The sequence below is a fragment of the Agelaius tricolor genome, unplaced genomic scaffold, assembly GCF_023055355.1.
Source record: "Agelaius tricolor isolate 1412-34295 unplaced genomic scaffold, bAgeTri1.0.p SCAF_3, whole genome shotgun sequence".
Lineage (NCBI taxonomy): Eukaryota > Metazoa > Chordata > Aves > Passeriformes > Icteridae > Agelaius > Agelaius tricolor.
Window position 1 is genome coordinate 11,700,757 of NW_027269263.1, and position 18,920 is coordinate 11,719,676.

An 18,920-nucleotide genomic window follows, 5' to 3' on the forward strand; every position below is an offset into this window, starting at 1 on the left:
AGGATTTCTGCAAAATTTTTCACTTTTCTTTGTAGTTAAAAGCAGTGGAAGAAATAGAGAAGAAATATCTATTTTAATTTTTCATGGATTTCTACAGACTTGAAAGTTTCAGATTTTCTGTTGAACAAAGTGTTCTGTCATTGCAGCCTTGTTAGTTCTAAATATAAACAAGAATTTGAATTTTCCTTTTTTACTACAGAATAGAATTACCTTTTTTTTTATGACAGAACAAAATTAACTACAATGTCTCTCTGGGAATGTTCTGTCAGGGAAATGAAGTAATTAAATTTATAATTTTATTGAACTGACTCAGATTAAAATCTTTCCAGTAAGTTCCAAAAAAACCCCCAAACATTATGGCTTGATTCAGATCTCACAATTAAAATAAATTATTTCTTTGCATTTTTAAAGCAAGAAAAGCCCACCCCAACCAGAAACTGCAATTTTATTCTCCTAGAGAGGAGCTTCTTTCTACAGAATGCAATAGGACTTGGCTGTAAATTTTAAGGCTGGAAAAGACAATTGGGTTATATATATATCCTCCTGCATGCAACACAGGCAACAAACAATAACATACAGTCTGTAATTTTGAGCTGAGCTAAAGGTTATTTTAGTCAAGAAAAAAATTGATTTGGGTTGATGGCTGGAGAGATGGAAAGTCCACAATTTCAGTGAAAAGTTTGTCAGTTGTCTTTACTGCTTAGATTTCAGATTTGCAGTTGGTTGGATCCTTTATTCATGGCCTTCCATCAATCCTCTCTCTATCTCTAAGTAGCCCATCACAACCCAGAACTTTCCAATTCCATCTCTCTACCAAGTGATGAATCTGTGAGCCAATTTTCTTTTCAACAAGCTGAGTAATACCTAAATCTTCTACATGCTGGAAAATGCCCAAGACCCAATGCAAAAAAAAGTTATAAACTGATTTAATAACGTGTAACAGGTCATTGCCTCACTGCTTCTGTTATTGAAGTCCTTCTTCCCCTGCAGGACAAATGAGCCTATTAGTGCTCAGTGAAATGAAAAGGTCAAGCACAACAAGAAGGAGAATTAAATAAACAACCAAAAAAAAAAACCCATGCAGAGATGCCTTGGTCTTCCGAAGTGAGGGGTTGAGCCACAGCCTGTCTGTACAGGGTGGCTGAGGACAATTCAGTTGATACTCAGAAAAGGAGGAGGCTCTACCTGCCTGCCCAGAATGCAGAAGTGCATCTTGCAGCTTCACCTACAGGTGTCCCCAGCATGTACTCAAACCAGTTTGCTACATGGACCTCATCACCAAGACCAACTCCTGAAAAGACTTGTGTCACCTCTGACTAAACTTTTGAGGCTTTGTTTCAATCCTTCCCCTCATGCCTCAGGGTTTACATTTAGAGAAATTCAAAGAGTAGATTTCTCATAATGATTTGGCATATTCAGGTTTAGCAATGGAGTGTAGTGAAGTGGCTTAACAAAGACAAGCTGGCCAGACACTTCTGGTTGGGCACATCTTGTCTGCCATTCAGTGTGAGCATAAGAGCAGTAACTGTGATACAAGTGCTGGAGCAGAGGTCTGACACTGGACAAAACACTCTTTCCTCATTTACTTACTCTAGTGCTCCACAATCTTTCTAACAAATCTCACTCCTCCCTGTTCCAAAGTGCATTAAAATAAAAAATAATTATTTCAGTCCCTCATGGGCACAAAGCGTTTTGGTGTTTTCTGCCTTGTAACATCAATGGGAAACTCTTCTCTCCCAAAATCTCCAAAAATAAAAGTCTAAATTCAGTACATTAATTCCACAGCCCATCAGCTGTGCATTTTAAACATATGGACTGAGCAGCTTGTCTGGTTCTGGATGGATCATTTTTCATTTATTTAGTAAGTCATTTGGCTTTTAGGGAGTCATTAGAGAAAATTATACAGCAATAAAAACATATTAATGATAAGTAGCAATAAACCACCACTTTCCTTCCTCAAGTTGCTTTACAAATGTGAGCTAATTCTTTCTACAGATAGAAGTTTCAGGTGAGATGGCATTTATTGGAAATCTAGCTTCACAAATAAAGTAACTGATAAAATGGATTAAAAAACCCATGCACTGTAAGTCACAGGGAGATTTGGTAGGGACTATTGGACTGAAACATAGGAACCCTCCATATTTCACTAGAAATCATATTTTCTGCCTCCTCTGAATTAGAAGCACTGAATTTCAGATGTCTTCCATCATCCAAGGATGTCTTCTGCACCAAATTAGAAATTCTGAGATAGAAAATGAATTTCACCTTTCTGAGAACATCAGGCTAACAGTGTACCACTGATTCTCCAGTGACCAGTCCCTCCACAACACATGAAACCCCACTTTGTGAGCTGCTCCTGTAAAAATAAACAGTTGTGCACACCAGAAAAAATGTACTTGTAGGAAAAGAGTGCCTGAATGGCCACAAAAACAACTTGTGTTGGTAATCCAACCTGTCTGAATAGTCTGGATTAAAGTACAAACTAACATAGACACCTGTGCACCAAAGACAGAACATAGGGATTACTAGTTCTGATATATTCTATTTATACTCACAGAAGTATTGATTATTAAAGACTATTTTCACATCAGTGTTAGGATTACTAATAATTTTTTTGCAAGTGTTTTCCTACAAAAGATTTTCTCTTTTTAGTACTCTTAGAGATACCCTAATGCAGCATAACTGTAGGAGAGATGGGTATTGTTACAACTCAAATACAGACTGCAACAGAAGCACTTGGATGGTGATCTCAACTAAAATAACAAAGAACTAGAATGGCCTTCCAAGCACTAGAAATTTCAGTCTTAACTTTACATTCAGCCCTGCATCAATCCACAGGCCTTTAAAGGGACTAGTTACAGAGACTGTAGACACACACTGCATCTGTGTGGAAGACACCCCACTCTGGACACCACAGAAGGTTAAAGAAATAGTGGTTGTTTAGCATTATGGTCTAAAATGTGCTCTCAGTCTCAGAAAACCCCTCAGCCACTGATAAGTGGAAGCATATTAGAAAAAGATTCCGTTTCATTCATCTTTAAACTTCTATTACTGTACATAGTTAGTTATGAAATGGATGCTGGACCACATGGTCTGAGTATTTTTATGTCATATTATAGAAAGAAAAAATAATCCTGATTTCTCTGATGATCTCAGCTAACAAATAGCTAACAGCTACGAAACGGTCTTTTTTTTTTTCCATGTCTTCAAGAGAAAGAAAAGAATTCTTAAACATCATGAATGGTGTTGATGCCATGGGTTGAGAACTCTTAATTACCATCCCTTCAAACACAACAGCTATGAAAGATTAGGAAAAAGACCTAATGTGTGACAGGTCTGAAACAAGCACGTAGTTAAGTTCAGGAATTTCTTGCTAAAGGATGTTGTAAATGCTACAACTTTACATGAACTCAAGGTTCAACAAGGCAAGACCACAGGAAAGATAGTTAATAATCATAGATTGTTAACTATAAAGGCATGATGTCTGGAAATTCATGAGACAAAACCAGAAATAGTTTTCTTGGTTACACTGCACATGCCAGGCCCACTTCCCTGGTACCAATTTCTCTATATAGTACTTCAGCAATAAATCAGTGAAATCACTCTTGGGAAAAGTAAAAACCTAAAGCCTAAATGAATTTCTGTAAGCTGCATTTGCACTAGCAAATAATGTGTAACAGGGTAGCACAGTCTCTGTTAGTACTCAAGAGATTACACACAAGCATTTTCAGATAATTTCACTTTGAATTAGCTGTAGTCTGGTCCTGTGGACTGAATTCCCACCAGTAACTGCAGAGTGAACTTCCAATTAAGTTTAATCTAAAAGGAATTCAGTTCATTTGTTACAAGACTGTCCCCTATGTGAACCATTGCAAGTAGTGACAACATGGAAAATTTCTTTCAAACTGCACTTCTGATGTAAGGTTGAACAGTGACAGACCCCTGTATACTCAGTTTTTCAGGAAGTGTCAGCCATGGCACATAATGGCACACAGAATATAAAGCCACAAGGCTGTGCTAAGGATATGGAGTGTATTAATTCCTATCCACCTGTTTATGGCTTGAAGCAGGAGATGGGTACATCCTGAAAACTTTCTTGATTTGAACTGTAATTAATGATCACTAAAATACTTAACCATCCGATTCCAGGCATGAGATAGGACTGTTATACAGCAATGTGTTCTACCAGAATCCTTAAGTATTCTATGATTAATATTTTTTTATTGCTTTAAACTTACTGTCGCTCTGTTTCAGTGATAGTTTCCCTTTTCTTGCAAGACAAGAGAATAATAACGGTGGCTCTTACTTGGAGGTTTTTGAAATGTTCTAGCAGAGCACATGCATTTTGCTGTTATAGGAGACTGCTTGGCCAATAAAAATAACTGATTATTTTCATTATAATTTTCTCTAATTTTTTTGTTTCCTGGCAAAAAACAACTCTACTACAACATACTTATGTTATTCTTAACTGCATATTTTTTATTTATGGGGAAAACTGAGATTTTCTCTGAAGTTTTCTGTATTGTCTGTTTGATGGTTGGATTTGAAGACTTATATCAACCAAGGCTGCCCACGGGTTTAATCCCAGCACAAGTTTGGATATGATACCTGGTGAGTTCTCTCATTGCAAAATCAATTCCAAATATCTGTAGAGGAGATCCAGGCCAAGAAGGCAGAGAAGGATGGCAAAGTCAATACCCCAAGAATGCTGTGTGCAAACTGCCTTGCTGCACTATTCCCAAGGTACTTGCTATAAAAGGGCATCACATTTTTATTGCATGTCCTATTGGTAGCTGACAATCTGCATGAGTATCCAGATACAAATCTCATTTTCCTCTGCCTGAAGCGCTGTGCCATGGAGATGAAACATGGACTTTCTTACTATTTGTAAAGAGGACGGCAGAAGTATTTAGCATAGTGCTAAATAAAGGAAATTGAATCCTTGTTAATTTTTAAATATCTCCCAATATATTTCAGGGGTTCATAATATTTAAGAAGAAAGACATTCAGTAGTTAAAGTACTTCTTCCCCTTTTTTATAGTTTTTTAGAAATAAACTTTTACAATCTATGAAGCAGAAGAAACATTAAGCAGTCTCACAGATCTTAGAGGCTGCTGGGGCAGAAAGAAAGCAACAGCCTTTCTTTTCCAGGAGCCTAAAAAATAGGCCATCACAATTTTGTCACAGAGGACAGCACTGCAAGAACATCATATTAGTACAGGGTTAGCCTAGCAATTAAAAAGGCTCAAGGAGTCACAGCTTTCCTCCTCCTCACTTTCAGCAGCCAGTACACCACAACCTCCCAGGACAAATGATGTTCTCATTCCTGCAGATGCAGCTGCCTTTCTCTTCCCACATGGGAATCAGAGCTGGAATGCTCAACATCTCAGGCTTGTCATTAGCTATTAAAAGAGGCCAAGTGTTTGTGATAGAAAAAAACTGCAATGACTAGAAGGACCTACTGGCTACCCTGAACTCCTGAATGCCCTGTGCTGTGCTTGTGCTGTGCAGGAAACCTCACCTTTCCACACTGCTTACATTTGCCCTCTTGCCTCCGCCGGTGCACCCAGTGGTGCCGCACAAAGTTCTGCAAAGGACAAAAAAAGATGTATTATAGGAGCATGGGCACCTTGCATCTACGTAAAATTTGTTCACAGACACCAAGGAAAAAGTCCCTTCAGCCAACAGAGTCATTCCTGGAGCAAAATGGACAGCAGGCCCTGCAGGAAACCTCAAAAACCACCAAAACTGTAGGAGGAATAAGGACAAGGTGGTCTTTTCTTTATCTTATTGAAATAAGGCCAGAACTAGTTCCTCAGTATTCAGGTTTTTAAATATTTGATTTTATGTTTGAGATAGTTCTAGAGGGGAAAAAAAAAGACTAAGAGACAAGAAGTGAAAGGAGAGGAAAATAGTTTTTCAAAAAACAAAAATACTAGCTCAAAGGCCAAGAAGAAAAAATGCTACCAAAAAAAGGGAAAAAGATAGAATAACTGAATGAGTGGGCAAAAGACAACAGAACAGTGAAATGGTTTCTGTCAGCATAAGTAATAGAGTGTTTCAGCTAGAATTTGTTTTACATTTATTCTGGAGAGGGGAACATACTCCATTGGGAACCAATTCTCTGTCTGAGACTCCTCTCAATCTCAAAGCACTTTTGCAGCTGCACACCAGGGGGACCAGCACACATGTCAAATGAAAAGAAATTTGTCCAGTACTTACCTCTCTTGGAGATCTGGAGCCTCCTTCTCGGAAAGTTGGTTTGCAGCGAAAGTTAATCTGGCATTGAAATAAAACTGTTAGAACTTAGAGTGAGCTGAAAGGAAAGTTATCCCAATATCTTGATCTAGGTAAGACTTCCAAAGTATTTATTATCTATTAAAATATTAGCTTCACTGGGTGAAAAAAGATCCTTACCTGGATATCAGAAAAATCTCTTTTCATATGCCATATTAATTCTCCTTGCTGGACCTCTACACAGCCCCCACCTTCACTAATGCTATGGCTGCCTACTCAGTTCAAATATTTCAACTGCTTCCTCCTTCTAGAAGGAAACTGCTTTATCCATTTTGTTTTTCTGAAAATCATTTGCAAACAAGTGCAGACTTCAGCTTAGGTCTCAAAAGGTGCTGGTAATTTCATTCTTTACTCAAGACCTTTTTGCACATCCTGTACTTACGTCTTCATAAACAAAATCTGTAGAGAAGTTGCAACTTACATAAAGAACCATGCAAATTCTCATAGATTTCTACCTTTTCCTTAGAGAAGGATGTTTGCATCCACTTCCCCAGCCACAAATCATTTGGGGACCATTGTATTGCCTCATGCAGTGGTGTTGCCACTCCAAAGAGAACAGGAGTTCTCATGAATGGAAAACATTTTGAGGAAGATGAAGAGAAAAAAAAGTACTTAATAAATAATAAGGTAGTTCTATGAGAAAAAAAAGTTTTGAGAAAAAAAAAAACAATAGAAATAAGAATAGAGGGATGTAGACACTAAAAAAAGGCCCTGAAGAAGAGAGAGGCCTGCACAAAGCCTAAAGGATTGTGAAATAAGAATGCACTAAATTAAACAAATTCAAGTTTGAGTTGACCATCCTTCAAAGAATTAAACATTTGAAGACAATGCACAGCTATGCTTTTGTTACAAATATAGAATGACCAAGCTTCTCCAAATTTAAATACAACCCTCCCCAAATAAATACGTTCTTCCCTCATTTAATAATAGTTGCCTTCAAAATCATAGTTCTAGGGAGAAATTTTTTTTTTTTCTCTAGGGAGAAAAATAAAAATAATAATTTTTTAAAAGGCACACACAAAACAAAAAAGTAAGCAAAACACCTAGTACATATAAAGAAATGAAAGGCACATATACCTAGTACACATAAAGAAATTAATTATAATATTAATCTCCTATTGCTCTCCACCTGGAATTGCAATTTGTTGTTTCACTGCTCAGCCATGGCAGGCTGGAGAGACCCAGCTTGTATTTATTTTCCTTAAAATTAGCACCTTGGCAGAGAGGGTCAAGCAGAAGACTTAGGTACTAGTTTTAAACTTTATAGACTTTGTAACAGCCCTCTGCCAAGAGGGGGATTTTGTGGTCTCCAAAACAGCACGAAGAAGCTGGGTTTTATCTAAGTCTTCATTTTCTCTGGCTGCCAATGCCGCCAACTCACTGGGCTATGGAAAGTCAGCACTGCTGGTGATGAAGGAAATCATGAAAAATTCACTGGTAACATTTTGTGCTGCAAGCATGTGCTAATGTTAATTTCACTGTGGATAAAAGCATCGGGGGTGGAAATGGTACCTCTCCAACTTGGTATTATGGCAATCACTGTGGGATTTGTCAACATGAGTCCAAATACTTGGAAAGGAAAAAGCCCTTTCCTTATAGGTTTGCTGCTATAAATTTGTTATGCATCAGCTTGTTTTATGAAGAACAATATTGCTAAACATTTAAGAGTGAAAATGAAGCTCTAATGAAAGCAGTGGGGAAATTCCCACACATATTTTTTGCACGTATCCCACCAGGACTGAAAAGGGTGGGGAGGAGATTTCTCTAGCACATTTCCAGTTAGGCATAATGAAGACAAATCTCTGAGGGGAAGACTGAAGTCAGTGATAGATATTCTGTAGGTGCTTGGGTGTGATCAAGAATCCTTGAAGGAAATGAGAAGCAGAACAGATGCTCACAGAAATAATGGTAGTATGAAGGAAAGGTTTGATGTTTTCCATTTGACAGACAAAAACTTGAATTCAGAAGTTTTGAAGAGAAAACAATATAGTCTAGTAAATACAGGGGGGAAAGTTCACACTAGCATCTTATGCTGCACTGCTCGTAATAAGTATAGCTGTCATACCATGAATTATGTTGGCTTTACTTGGGGAATTGTAAAAGGCCAATTTTGTACATGACAGGATACTCCATTTTCAAGCTTCAATTTTTAATCTAGAATCAGAGGCAATTTATTCTTAAAACATTAAAAATGTGAAAGCATTCTCTAGTTTTTTTCTTTGTTTGGTTTTGGGGTTTTCTATGGTTCACGGGGTTCAAAGAAATATATTTTTTTTAAGAAGCAGAATTTTAAGCCAAGTTTCGTTCACAAGTACATTGTTAAAACAGCTGTGAAAACTTTGGCACAGAGCGTTTTCCAGCTGAGACCTCACTAAAAGAATTAAAAGCATGTTGGCTACGTCAGGCTCCAGAAGGTGGCAATGTCTCACCTTCTCTAGCTGCTCCATGCAGGCGTTGTGGACCACGATCTTGCAGGCAGCACACTTCCTCCGCAGGGCAGACTTCTGCAACAGCAAAGGGACAGTGTGTGTGTGTGTCTGGAGCTGAGCTATGCCCAGGGGAAAACAAAGCCAGCTGAAAAACAAGAGATGTTTCACTCTCTATGCAATACACTTTATTTTTTCCCTCCATTGGTGCTCTCAGTTGTGGGAAAAACAAAAAGAAGATAGATAGATAGATAGATAGATAGATAGATAGATAGATAATAGATAGATAGACAAACACACACATAAATAAATAAATAAGAACTGAAGCTCTTCTGGTTAAAAACTGAACTTTTCTGAAAAAAAAAAAAAAAACAGCCACAATACTCCAGCTTGTGAACTAGAAGTGAATGCTCCCTTTAGGTAGGGGATCAGGTTAACACTGCAGAGCATCACTCTAAAAGTGAGCATCCTACAAAGATGAGGAGCAAAGAGGAGAAAAATTGCACATGCAAACCAGAGAACTCACATCAGTTTGCAAGAGGTCATTTCATGCTTATCATAAAATATTTCATTTGATGGGCCTGACCATTGCCTTGCAGAAAAATACTTGGGTACTTGGGTTATTTTAGCAGAGAATTATAAAATTCTCATAGAATGCTGTTAAATGCTTATGAAATGTTACAGCAGGGACAAAATTCTCAATTATGCTGGTTAGTTTTATTAATTTCAATAAGACTTTTGAAATAATTTCCATTGAATCCCCTGGGTCAAAGCATATCAAAGGCAAGAGAATACATCCAAAAGAGAGAATGTATTTACTTACTTTACTTCCATAAACTCAATTTAATTAACCAGCTGGAATTAATTTTCATGTAAATTTAACTTACAGACTTGTGCTTGAGGGACAGAAGATTTATAAATACAAAGTAAGTTGAGATTTCTTTGCTTTGGATCTCTTACATTCAATTTATTCATGTCCATTTAAATCTCTAATAAATTATTTCTTTATAATTTTCAGCATATTTTAAATAAGCTCACTAAAAAAAACAACAGGGAACACTGCTTCAGCTCACTGCTTCCATAATTATGGAATAATTATAATAATTTTATTAATTGTCATAATTATCTAGATAGACCCTAACTGTGCATGTTCCCATGTATATGGTGTTCTAATGTTTCACCTGAAGAATCATGGCATTGTATAGCAGACCAGGCTCCAGGCTTTCACATGATTCATGACTTGGTAAGTTCATGGTTTTTATCTCTGTGTTTGCCAAGTTTGGTTTTTATCTCTGTAAAAACCATATACAATATATCATTAAATTTCCATGTTACTTCCAATGTGCCAAATCACGAGGAAGAATTTTCTCAGTTTTAGGAAGGCAAAAATCTACTGAGCAGACAAGAACCACCACACTGGGTCAGACCAAAGGTCCACTCAGCCAAAGAAATCCTGTGTCCAGCTTTTGCCAGCACTCAGTGTCTCAGGACCAGTGTAAGTGCACAGCAAACACAGAGTGACACTTTCCTGGAGTATTACCACACAACCAGCAGTTGCTGGGACTTTGCTTCAGTACTCTGAAGGAGGCATAGGCTCCTCAGGCTTGGCCTTAGTGCTATATACCATAATGCACCCAATTTGCTTGAGAAGTTTTAGGAGACTGATATTTAATTTGTGCTATGGAAAGCACAAAAATGTGCTATGGAAAGTATTTTGGATCACATTGCCCTGAACACTAGGGGTTATTAGTGAATCAAAATGCTTTGCTTTGAATTAAATGCTCTGAAGGTGGGGAGGGTGGTAATAAAAGCAGAAATGCAGTATCATGAAGAGCCACAGATAGTAACCACAAACATCCCAGAGAAGAGGAATTCCCTTTAATCTTTTCAGTCCAAGGGCTAGGATACTCTCTTGGAGCATTGTTTCAGATCAAGGACATGAGTACAGGATCCCCACTCTCTTCCCAAGCTTCCTAAATACCCAAGTGAGAGGCGTTTGGGTATTTTCTTCTCTTTTGATGAAGCAATTTAACTGAAACACTAGGCAGAAAGAGCTCCTGAAATAGCCTGAAAGTGCAACAGTCAAAGAATAGATACTCATGGATCTGAGATCACTCCACTGAAATGCTTCCATAGACAGCAGAAAAGCTTCAGTAGGAAAAAGCTAACCTTGAATATTCCCAAACAGGAGAAGGTAAACACTCAAATATGAGAGTGCACTCGTTACTGGTGAGTGCATTCAAGAGTTTGGAAAATTCAGTTCAAACCCTTGCAGTGATTAAAATTGCAGAAATTTGATCAGACCCTCCTCTCAGAGGCTGTAGCAAGTGATATATTTGCATATATTTTCATGTAAAACAGACTAGTGTCTTTTAATATTCCCGAAACACCTCAGTATTCTATCCTTTTTTTCCCTTACCACGTTAGTGAAGCTGTTCATTGCATACATTCTCACTGTGTAAATAATCTGGGTCAATCAAAACTGGTTTGGACTATTTTCCTGAAGCAATCAAGTCTTTACTAGAAGACTTTTTGCCCTTTTTGCTCTCCTTTTGGAACACAGGCAAACAATTCAAGCTCTCAAGCAACTGAGCACTGCATTAGTCTGAAGCCAGGCTTGTTACCTCAGAAAAAGAAAAAGAAATCCAAAAATAACTCACTGAGAATTTGACTTGGCAGCTCTCCTCCCCCAGGTAGCAGAGGTCCCCAGAAACATTAGTCTCTAGCCACAGATGCTCTCCATTCACAGCATTTTCCTGGGAAAAAGATATCATTATTAATCTGTTTTGTGAAATTCAGCCATGTGAGCATACAAGGAAAAAAATCTGATAGTCAACAAATTTTAAAAAAAATTTTAAAAGGCCAAATAAAAACCAACTACCACACCACCAGGTATTGCTTTGGTTTTCTACAGCACAAAGCCATAGCATACAATAGCATTACCCTGGCTGACCATCCCAGCTTAAAAGATGCTGACAATACACAATGATGTGTCACCAATTTGAACACACTTCAGTTAAACTTTGCTGATGTTCTTCCCACGTGCTGCATAGTTTAACTGGGAATTCAGATTTCCTAAGTATGGGATGTACACAGAATTTTAAAGAAACAGAAAATCCAGAGAGATGAAACAAAAACACAACAAATGAACTTTCAATGGGAGAAACAAAAAAATTTAAGAATCAAGCACAGGAGTAAAAAACAACATGCTGACTGTACCCTTAGGATGGTAGGACAAACTAAACTAGGGAAAATGCTTTCCTTTAAATAGCTGGGTCAACACTCTCTTTGTGAATACCTCAATAAAGCATTACACTACCAAGAGAGACTAGACTTGAACTTTATACATGAAAGAACAACACATTCATCTGAGAATGCTCTCCAAAAAAGAATCTACCTAGCACACTGACAATTAGGAGTGATCAACAACTAACATCATAGGATAACACCTAACTTTGTCTTGACAGCCTCATTTGACCCAATTTGTACCTTGATTCTATGCAAATTCTTGTTCTAGAGAGATTTGATTGTAGAGAGACAGTGGGTTTCACTTGCCTGCAATCCTGATGTGACTAAAAATCCCTGAAAGTCTACTGTACACTACTTAAGCAAAGTGAATAAACAAGAATTCTGTTCAGCCAGAATTAGAGCGTGATAGAAAATGCTTTGACAGTCTGACATTTGCTTCCCACACTGCAGAAGTCAGAAATGATGATGCTCACCAAACAGATGGCGTCCGACAGCAGGATGCTCCGAAATAGCCATCTTGGAGAAAATAATTTATTTAAAATACCACTGTCAGTTTCAAAGTGATAAAATGAGATAGCTTCTCTTGATATGCTGATTTCTTAGGTAATGCAGAAAAGCACAAGTAGCGAAATCCTTTTCCTTCTGGAGTGCATCCACAACAGCCAGGACTAGGCAAGAGTGCACGTGGTGCCTACCCCAACCATGTTATTCACTTCCAGTAAAACTAGAGGACAAGACCAATACTGGCTGTTTTTTGGTGAGAGGTCTACTTGTCTGCAGGTCTTTAACTTCATCAGAAGTGTTCTAATTCCCAGAGCACAATAGTTTGAGTAAGGATTTTCAACACTTTTATAATTCAAAATAATTTCTAAGAACTTGCACTAGCTTAAGAAATTTTTCAAGCCCTTCTTAAGGGGTACATTATTCAGATTGTAAACTCTGTCCCTCATGTGTGTCCTTATATTGCAGCTATTTTGTCTTCAGTAGCAGAATACAAGCTCACCAAAGAGTGCTTGACATGAGCAGATTCTCTGCTGACAAAACAGTGTCAACTCAACATTATAACCCAGAGGAAAATCTCATAGGATATAAAAAATTCTTAGCAAAGACTAACTCTGAAAGCTAAAAAAGAAAGCACACAGCTCAGGGACAGAATTTTTAACAAGGAATAAAAAAAATCATATTAAAAAATAGATTAACTACCCCTCCATTTGGACCAGGTCCACATAACTTGCCATCAGGATTTCTAAAGATAAAGTGGCCTATTTCCATAACCTGGTTTGGACTGTTTGTTCTCTATTGTTCCAGATTATATCAGAGATTTACTTGTCTTTACTTTACATCACCATGTAAATAAAATTAGTTAGTAGTCTACAAGGACGACCTTCAAGTTCATGTTATTATAGAGTTCTAATACAACTAGGCAATAAAAATGTAAATAACCTGATCTGGTATGAGTGGCACACCTCCAGACACCTGCAGCTGCAGAAAATTTCACAGCACTGCATGTGAAAACTCTCCATTTCAATTCCAGCAAATGGACTTTTGGAAAATCTTTCATCCTGAATCAGAGCACAAAGATCAAACTGCCCGAGATGAAATTCCCTCCCTCAAAAATCTTTCCTTCTCAGTTAATTTTTCTCAATAAGATCAAAGGGAATTTTTTTAACTTTACTGTTTTAAATTTTACAAGGCTCTGTAATTTATATGATGAGATATTCTCTTGCCTCTTATGAAAATCATGATATAGTCAAAGGAAGTGCTGTGACCTTTTGTAAGCCAATTTTTGATTCACTTCTGACAGAAAATTTTGAAAAATTCAATACATTTCTATGAAGCATTTTGACTTCAAATAAGACAGTATTTTCTACTCCAAAAATTTACAGACAATATTCCACAACATGCTGGACAAAAGGGCACTCATCACCACCTACCAACACAGACGCTGACAGAGGTCCCTGGAATAAGCTCCTATCACCTCTAGGATGATATCCTGTTTAACACAAAGCTAAACCACAGTAAAGGTTCTGTCATCACTTGGATATTTTGACATAGCCTTTTCTTTTTCCATTAAAAGTTTGCCAGTTTGCTTTATTTTGTACTTGATGTCTTTATGTTGGCTTTAGGTTTAATGGCTTTTAAAGAAGCAGCTGTTCTCTTTCTGTCCCTGAAGACACCAGTCTCACGCTCTTGCCATTTTCCTCATGTTGAATCTGTGGCTGTAAAGCTACACATAAAATTAGTTCAGCTAATGGAAAAAAAAAAAAAAAACTAGCTATCTTATTGTGGCATTCACATTTTCTGGAAAAATCCCTTCACCCAGAGTTTTTCTCCTGGAAAACTGAGAAGCCTCAGAGAAAAAGGAAAACAGTAATTATCTGATTTTCTTCTCCTGTGTTTTGCTCCTCTGGAATGTGTTTGGAGACTGTTCATCCAACAGGTCATTGTTTCATTGGATTCTGGTGTGAGTTGCTGTCACTCATTGGCCAACTGGGGCCAAGCTGCATCAGGACTCTGGAGAGAGTCACAAGTTTTCATTATTTGCTTGTTAACATTCAGTAAGTATCCTTTCTGTATTCTTTAGTATAGTATAGTTTAGTATTCTTTAATATAATATAGTATCATAAAGTAATAAATTAGCCTTCTGAGAACAAGGAGTCAGATTCATCATTCCTTCCTGCCATGGGGGACCCAGCAAATACAATATCTTATCCACCAAATCAGCTAGACAAAATGACTCACCCTGTGACCACATAACTTTGGATCTGACACAGAGAGTGGTGGGTTAAAGATGGCTTCAGTGGGACTGATGCTTTTGGTGTCTCCTCAGCTGACCCATCAAATCACACTTTTGGGCTGACACATTTTGCTCTGACTTGCTATGTGGAAAATGGATGCTGTCCATCATTGTGGATAAAACAGCAATGACTGTGGCCTAATAAAGAAAACTGTGAACTCTCTCTCCTCTCCAGCTTCCCAGCCTTCACAAGTGTCTTGGGAAGAAAAAGAGCCCCTGCTCAGTGAAGCGGAGGCAGCAGAGCTTTTCTGGCAGCCTGGCTCACAGGGGACACACCATCTCAATATCTCTCCATCTCCCAGGTGGAGACCTCCCATTTGATTGCTCCTGATCCATTACCACCTTAATAGCAAACAAAAATAATTTCAGTATAGCAAACATTCCTTGCATACAAAACAAATACCACACATAATCCCCCCTGAAGTGGAAGAGAAGTAAGAATTCAAGAACCAGGATTTGGTAGCCATGTAATTGCATGCATGTGTTCACGACTTGCTGTGCATATTTCACTGATTGAACTAGATTTCTTCAAGCTCTCCAGCATAGTAAATGACAGAGCAAGAGTTACCATTTTTCTAACACCCACCACTATCTCCATACCTCACTGTTCTTCAGACTGCAGTCAGCATGGTTTCAAAAGCAATGAAGATAAACCTGGCTGTTTTAATTTGCCATGTGAAGCAGCCATACTTATTCAGCCAAACAAATAAACCACTCAGTCAGCCCAATCTTCTAATTCAAAAGAGCTGTAACTTCAATTGTAACAGGAGGAATGAACCTCTCCTCCAGTCCTTGCTATGACTGACATTCTGAAAAAAAAAAATTTAAGAAAAATCTCTACAATAAATCAGTAAGAAAATTTTCCCTTTGTTAACACTCTAGCAAGAGAGAAGAATATTCTTGCAAATATGCATTTGGGTTATACTTGTGATTAGTGTAAAATCAGTGGTCATCAATCCAAACTTAATTAAATCTATTTGTAAACAAAAATTATTAGTTTTGGCCCTTTCTTTATGAAATAACTATTGAGCAGAAAAAAAAAAATTGTTTGGATGTCTCTTTCCCAAATATCTTTCTGTCAGGTTTGGATTATGTTTCACCCTTAACTCTGAAATTTCAGAGTTTGCAATACTTGTGTTGCAGACGGGAACAGTACCTCAAATATTTTGCTGTTGATATATATTCTCAGTTGTAACTCCATATTAGCACATTTTAATTTGGGAATATTTTTCATGTAGAGGTCACCTATTCTTAAATTATTGCAAGTGTAATATGTGGACATAGAGCAAAATAAAACAGCATAGGGATAGGTTTCTCCTTTCCCCCGCCATGCTTTCCAACATCTCTGCATCAATTGCCTTTTGAGATACCCCTAAGCCTCAGCTGAGGGATCACCTGTATACAGAAGCAGAATGACAACATTTGTCTTTATGGAGCAGCAATGTTCAGATGCTATCAACAGAAATGATGATTCCCTATGTCCTCATGAACCACTACTTTGGCTGATAACAGTTGCACTGCAGCAACAAGAAAAAAATAGACATTTTCTAGGTGGGCACTTTCTGCAAAATCACTGCATCCTCTACACCACTGGAAAAATACAAATATATGGCCACCATTCTGAAATATGACAGACTTATTTTCTCTTTAGAGCTCTCTGGAAAGAATATCAAATCTCAAACCTTCATGAAAAAAGCAGTAAAGCAGAACTACAGATCCAGAACACAGCACTTCAAGTATCAACTGCACACACAAATTCAGCAATTTTTAAATATGCATAGCGGTTCCACTCATCACTGCATAATTTGAACTAGAATTCCTATTACCTCTTCATCTTTTTATGTGACTAATGGAATACCCTGGGATTCTCCTTTTGTCATGAGAGCATATAAATATAAACATCTCTTCAACTGAATGCTTAATTCCCAATTACAAAACTTAGCCTTGAAGACCCTCTAATGGAAGAGAAGTCCATCCTTCAGTGAAAAAGTTAGTATAGCTTTTAGGAAGTTATGATAGAGAAGCCAAACCATTAATGGGGAAAAGAAATAAATTTATCTAGAATGAGGGAAATGTTTCATCATATGTAAAACATGTGCTACTGTATTAACACATGCAAGAATAATCCAAGCTTTAGTACATCATTAACATCATTAGGCACTTCCCAACACTTGCTGTCCATGAAAGTAAGCAGACAGAACTACTGACTAGTGTCAAAAAGGCACAGAATATAATGCAACAGACTCCTTTAAAAGTCACATTCACTAATTTTAAATACCTCACTGATATAGGTCACTTCGTGTCCATTTGTCTAGCCCATACCCCAATCAGTTTATCTACGAGGATGCTATGGAAGATGGTGTCAAAATCTTTGCAAAAGTCAACACAATGGTCTCCCCTCATCCACCAAGCCAGTTATTTAATGTGTTAGGCTGGTCAGGCACAATCTCCCCTCCATAAATCAATGCTGAATACTCTCAGTCACTTCTTAATATTTTTGGAAATTACTTCCAGAAGGATTTGCTCCATAAACTTCACAGAAATCAGGGTAAGACTGATTAGCCTGGCATTCCCTGGATACTCCTAATCCTTCTTGAAGGCAGAATGGACATTTGTTTCACTGCTGTCCTCAGGAACATTCTCTGACCATCATGACCATTCAAAGACACCAGACTGTCCTAGCAGTGATGTCAGCCAGCTCCCTCAGCACCTTTATGTACAACCCACAAGGTCCCACAGACCTCTGTGTGTTCAGTCTGAGTATTCCCTAACATTACTACCCTCCACAAAAGTAGATCTTCCTTCTTTCAGACCCTACTATCAGTGACCTGGGATTGCTGAAGGCAGCTCTTACCAGCAAAAATGGAGGTAAAAAAAAAAAGGGGACTGAGTAATTCAGGTTTCCCATGTCCTTTGTCACCATGTTCTCTGCCCTATTTCCTGCTCTTCCTATCACTGTTCTGTTCACTTTTTGCCTACAGAAAATTTATCACTGCCTAACTTTTCTGTAGGCAAATTATTCTGTAGGCAATAATTTGCCTACAGAAACTATTCCTGTTACCTTTCCTGTTCCTCTAAGATTCTACACTAGATGAGATCTGGCTTTCCTTACTCCATCCGCGTGACATCGGGTAGTGCCTTGCATAATCCTCCTGACCTAAGCCTTCTTCCACATATTGCCAAATGCCATTTTTCAACTTTTACTATGACACACAGTTTTCTGTTCTTGTTAAGACCCAAAAGATTTCTGGCTTTGTCCTTTATACACATAACTTATGGTATAAATTGTAATATTTCTCCTCTAAAAACATTCAACTTGTGCCCAGAGAACTCTAATTGTGCATTCACAGAGCACAAAGCATAGATCAGTCAAGTTTTTTCATTGACCTCCAATAATGGAAACTGAATACTTTCAAGTGCCTCTTAAGAAGTGGGGGAAAGAATCTGAGTCTTGTTGTCTTGGGAGAAGGAAAGAAATGAGCATTAACAGAAAAAAAAAGAAGGAGATTTGGGGATGTTCAACACTCCACTATTCTAGTGGCTGTCAGTTTTGTAGGCACCATAGAAAGCAAGAGCTAGAAGGCAGTGGTTAAAAGAAAATTACAGGAAGACTTTGTGTACAAGCTTATGGTTATAACCCTTGGTAGAAAAAGGCGACAGAAAAATACACAAAGACCTGGATTCTCAAAGGTACACAGGCATTGTATTGGGTGGCTCAGTGTGGACTCACTTGAGAATCTGGGCTAGAATTACCTGCTTTATTATTCAACACTTGGGAGTGATGTCTGAAATGAAGGTGTGGGGGAGAAAGGGATAGGCATAAACATATCCCAGGGGCAGCCATTTAGGTCAATTCCTTTTTAGTAAGGCATCCCCAGCACTCCCCTCTGGTTATTATAACACCTACTCCACACACTGTATTCTGTATGGCCCTGGTGTGAAAAGAGAACCTTAAATTATACAGCAAAGCTACAAGTTAACTTGAATTAAGTGTAAGAAATGTGATGAAACTGGACATTTGTAAGTAATTTAGGGAAAAGAAACTTCAGGGAAGAGAGACAGTAGCAACAACAATAGTAAAGAATACTGGGGAGTTTAGTGCAAAAAGTCTTAGGGGACATGAGAATCATCACTTCTGTTTTACAGTAGAG

At 37.9% G+C, this 18,920-nt stretch overlaps 1 protein-coding gene across 4 annotated transcripts in view; it reads right to left on the minus strand.

Moving 5' to 3' along the window:
* The window catches only part of DGKI (diacylglycerol kinase iota), a 209,826-nt gene that overhangs the window by 112,449 nt on the left and 78,457 nt on the right, over positions 1-18,920 (minus strand). For all 4 annotated transcript variants that reach the window (XM_071422458.1, XM_071422461.1, XM_071422459.1 and 1 more), the window contains exons 3-6: positions 11,384-11,479; positions 8,727-8,801; positions 6,223-6,279; positions 5,522-5,587 (exon numbers count right to left, since the gene is read on the minus strand). In XM_071422458.1, coding sequence (XP_071278559.1) covers positions 5,522-5,587; positions 6,223-6,279; positions 8,727-8,801; positions 11,384-11,479 — 294 coding nt within the window. The remainder of the gene's footprint in view (positions 1-5,521; positions 5,588-6,222; positions 6,280-8,726; positions 8,802-11,383; positions 11,480-18,920) is intronic.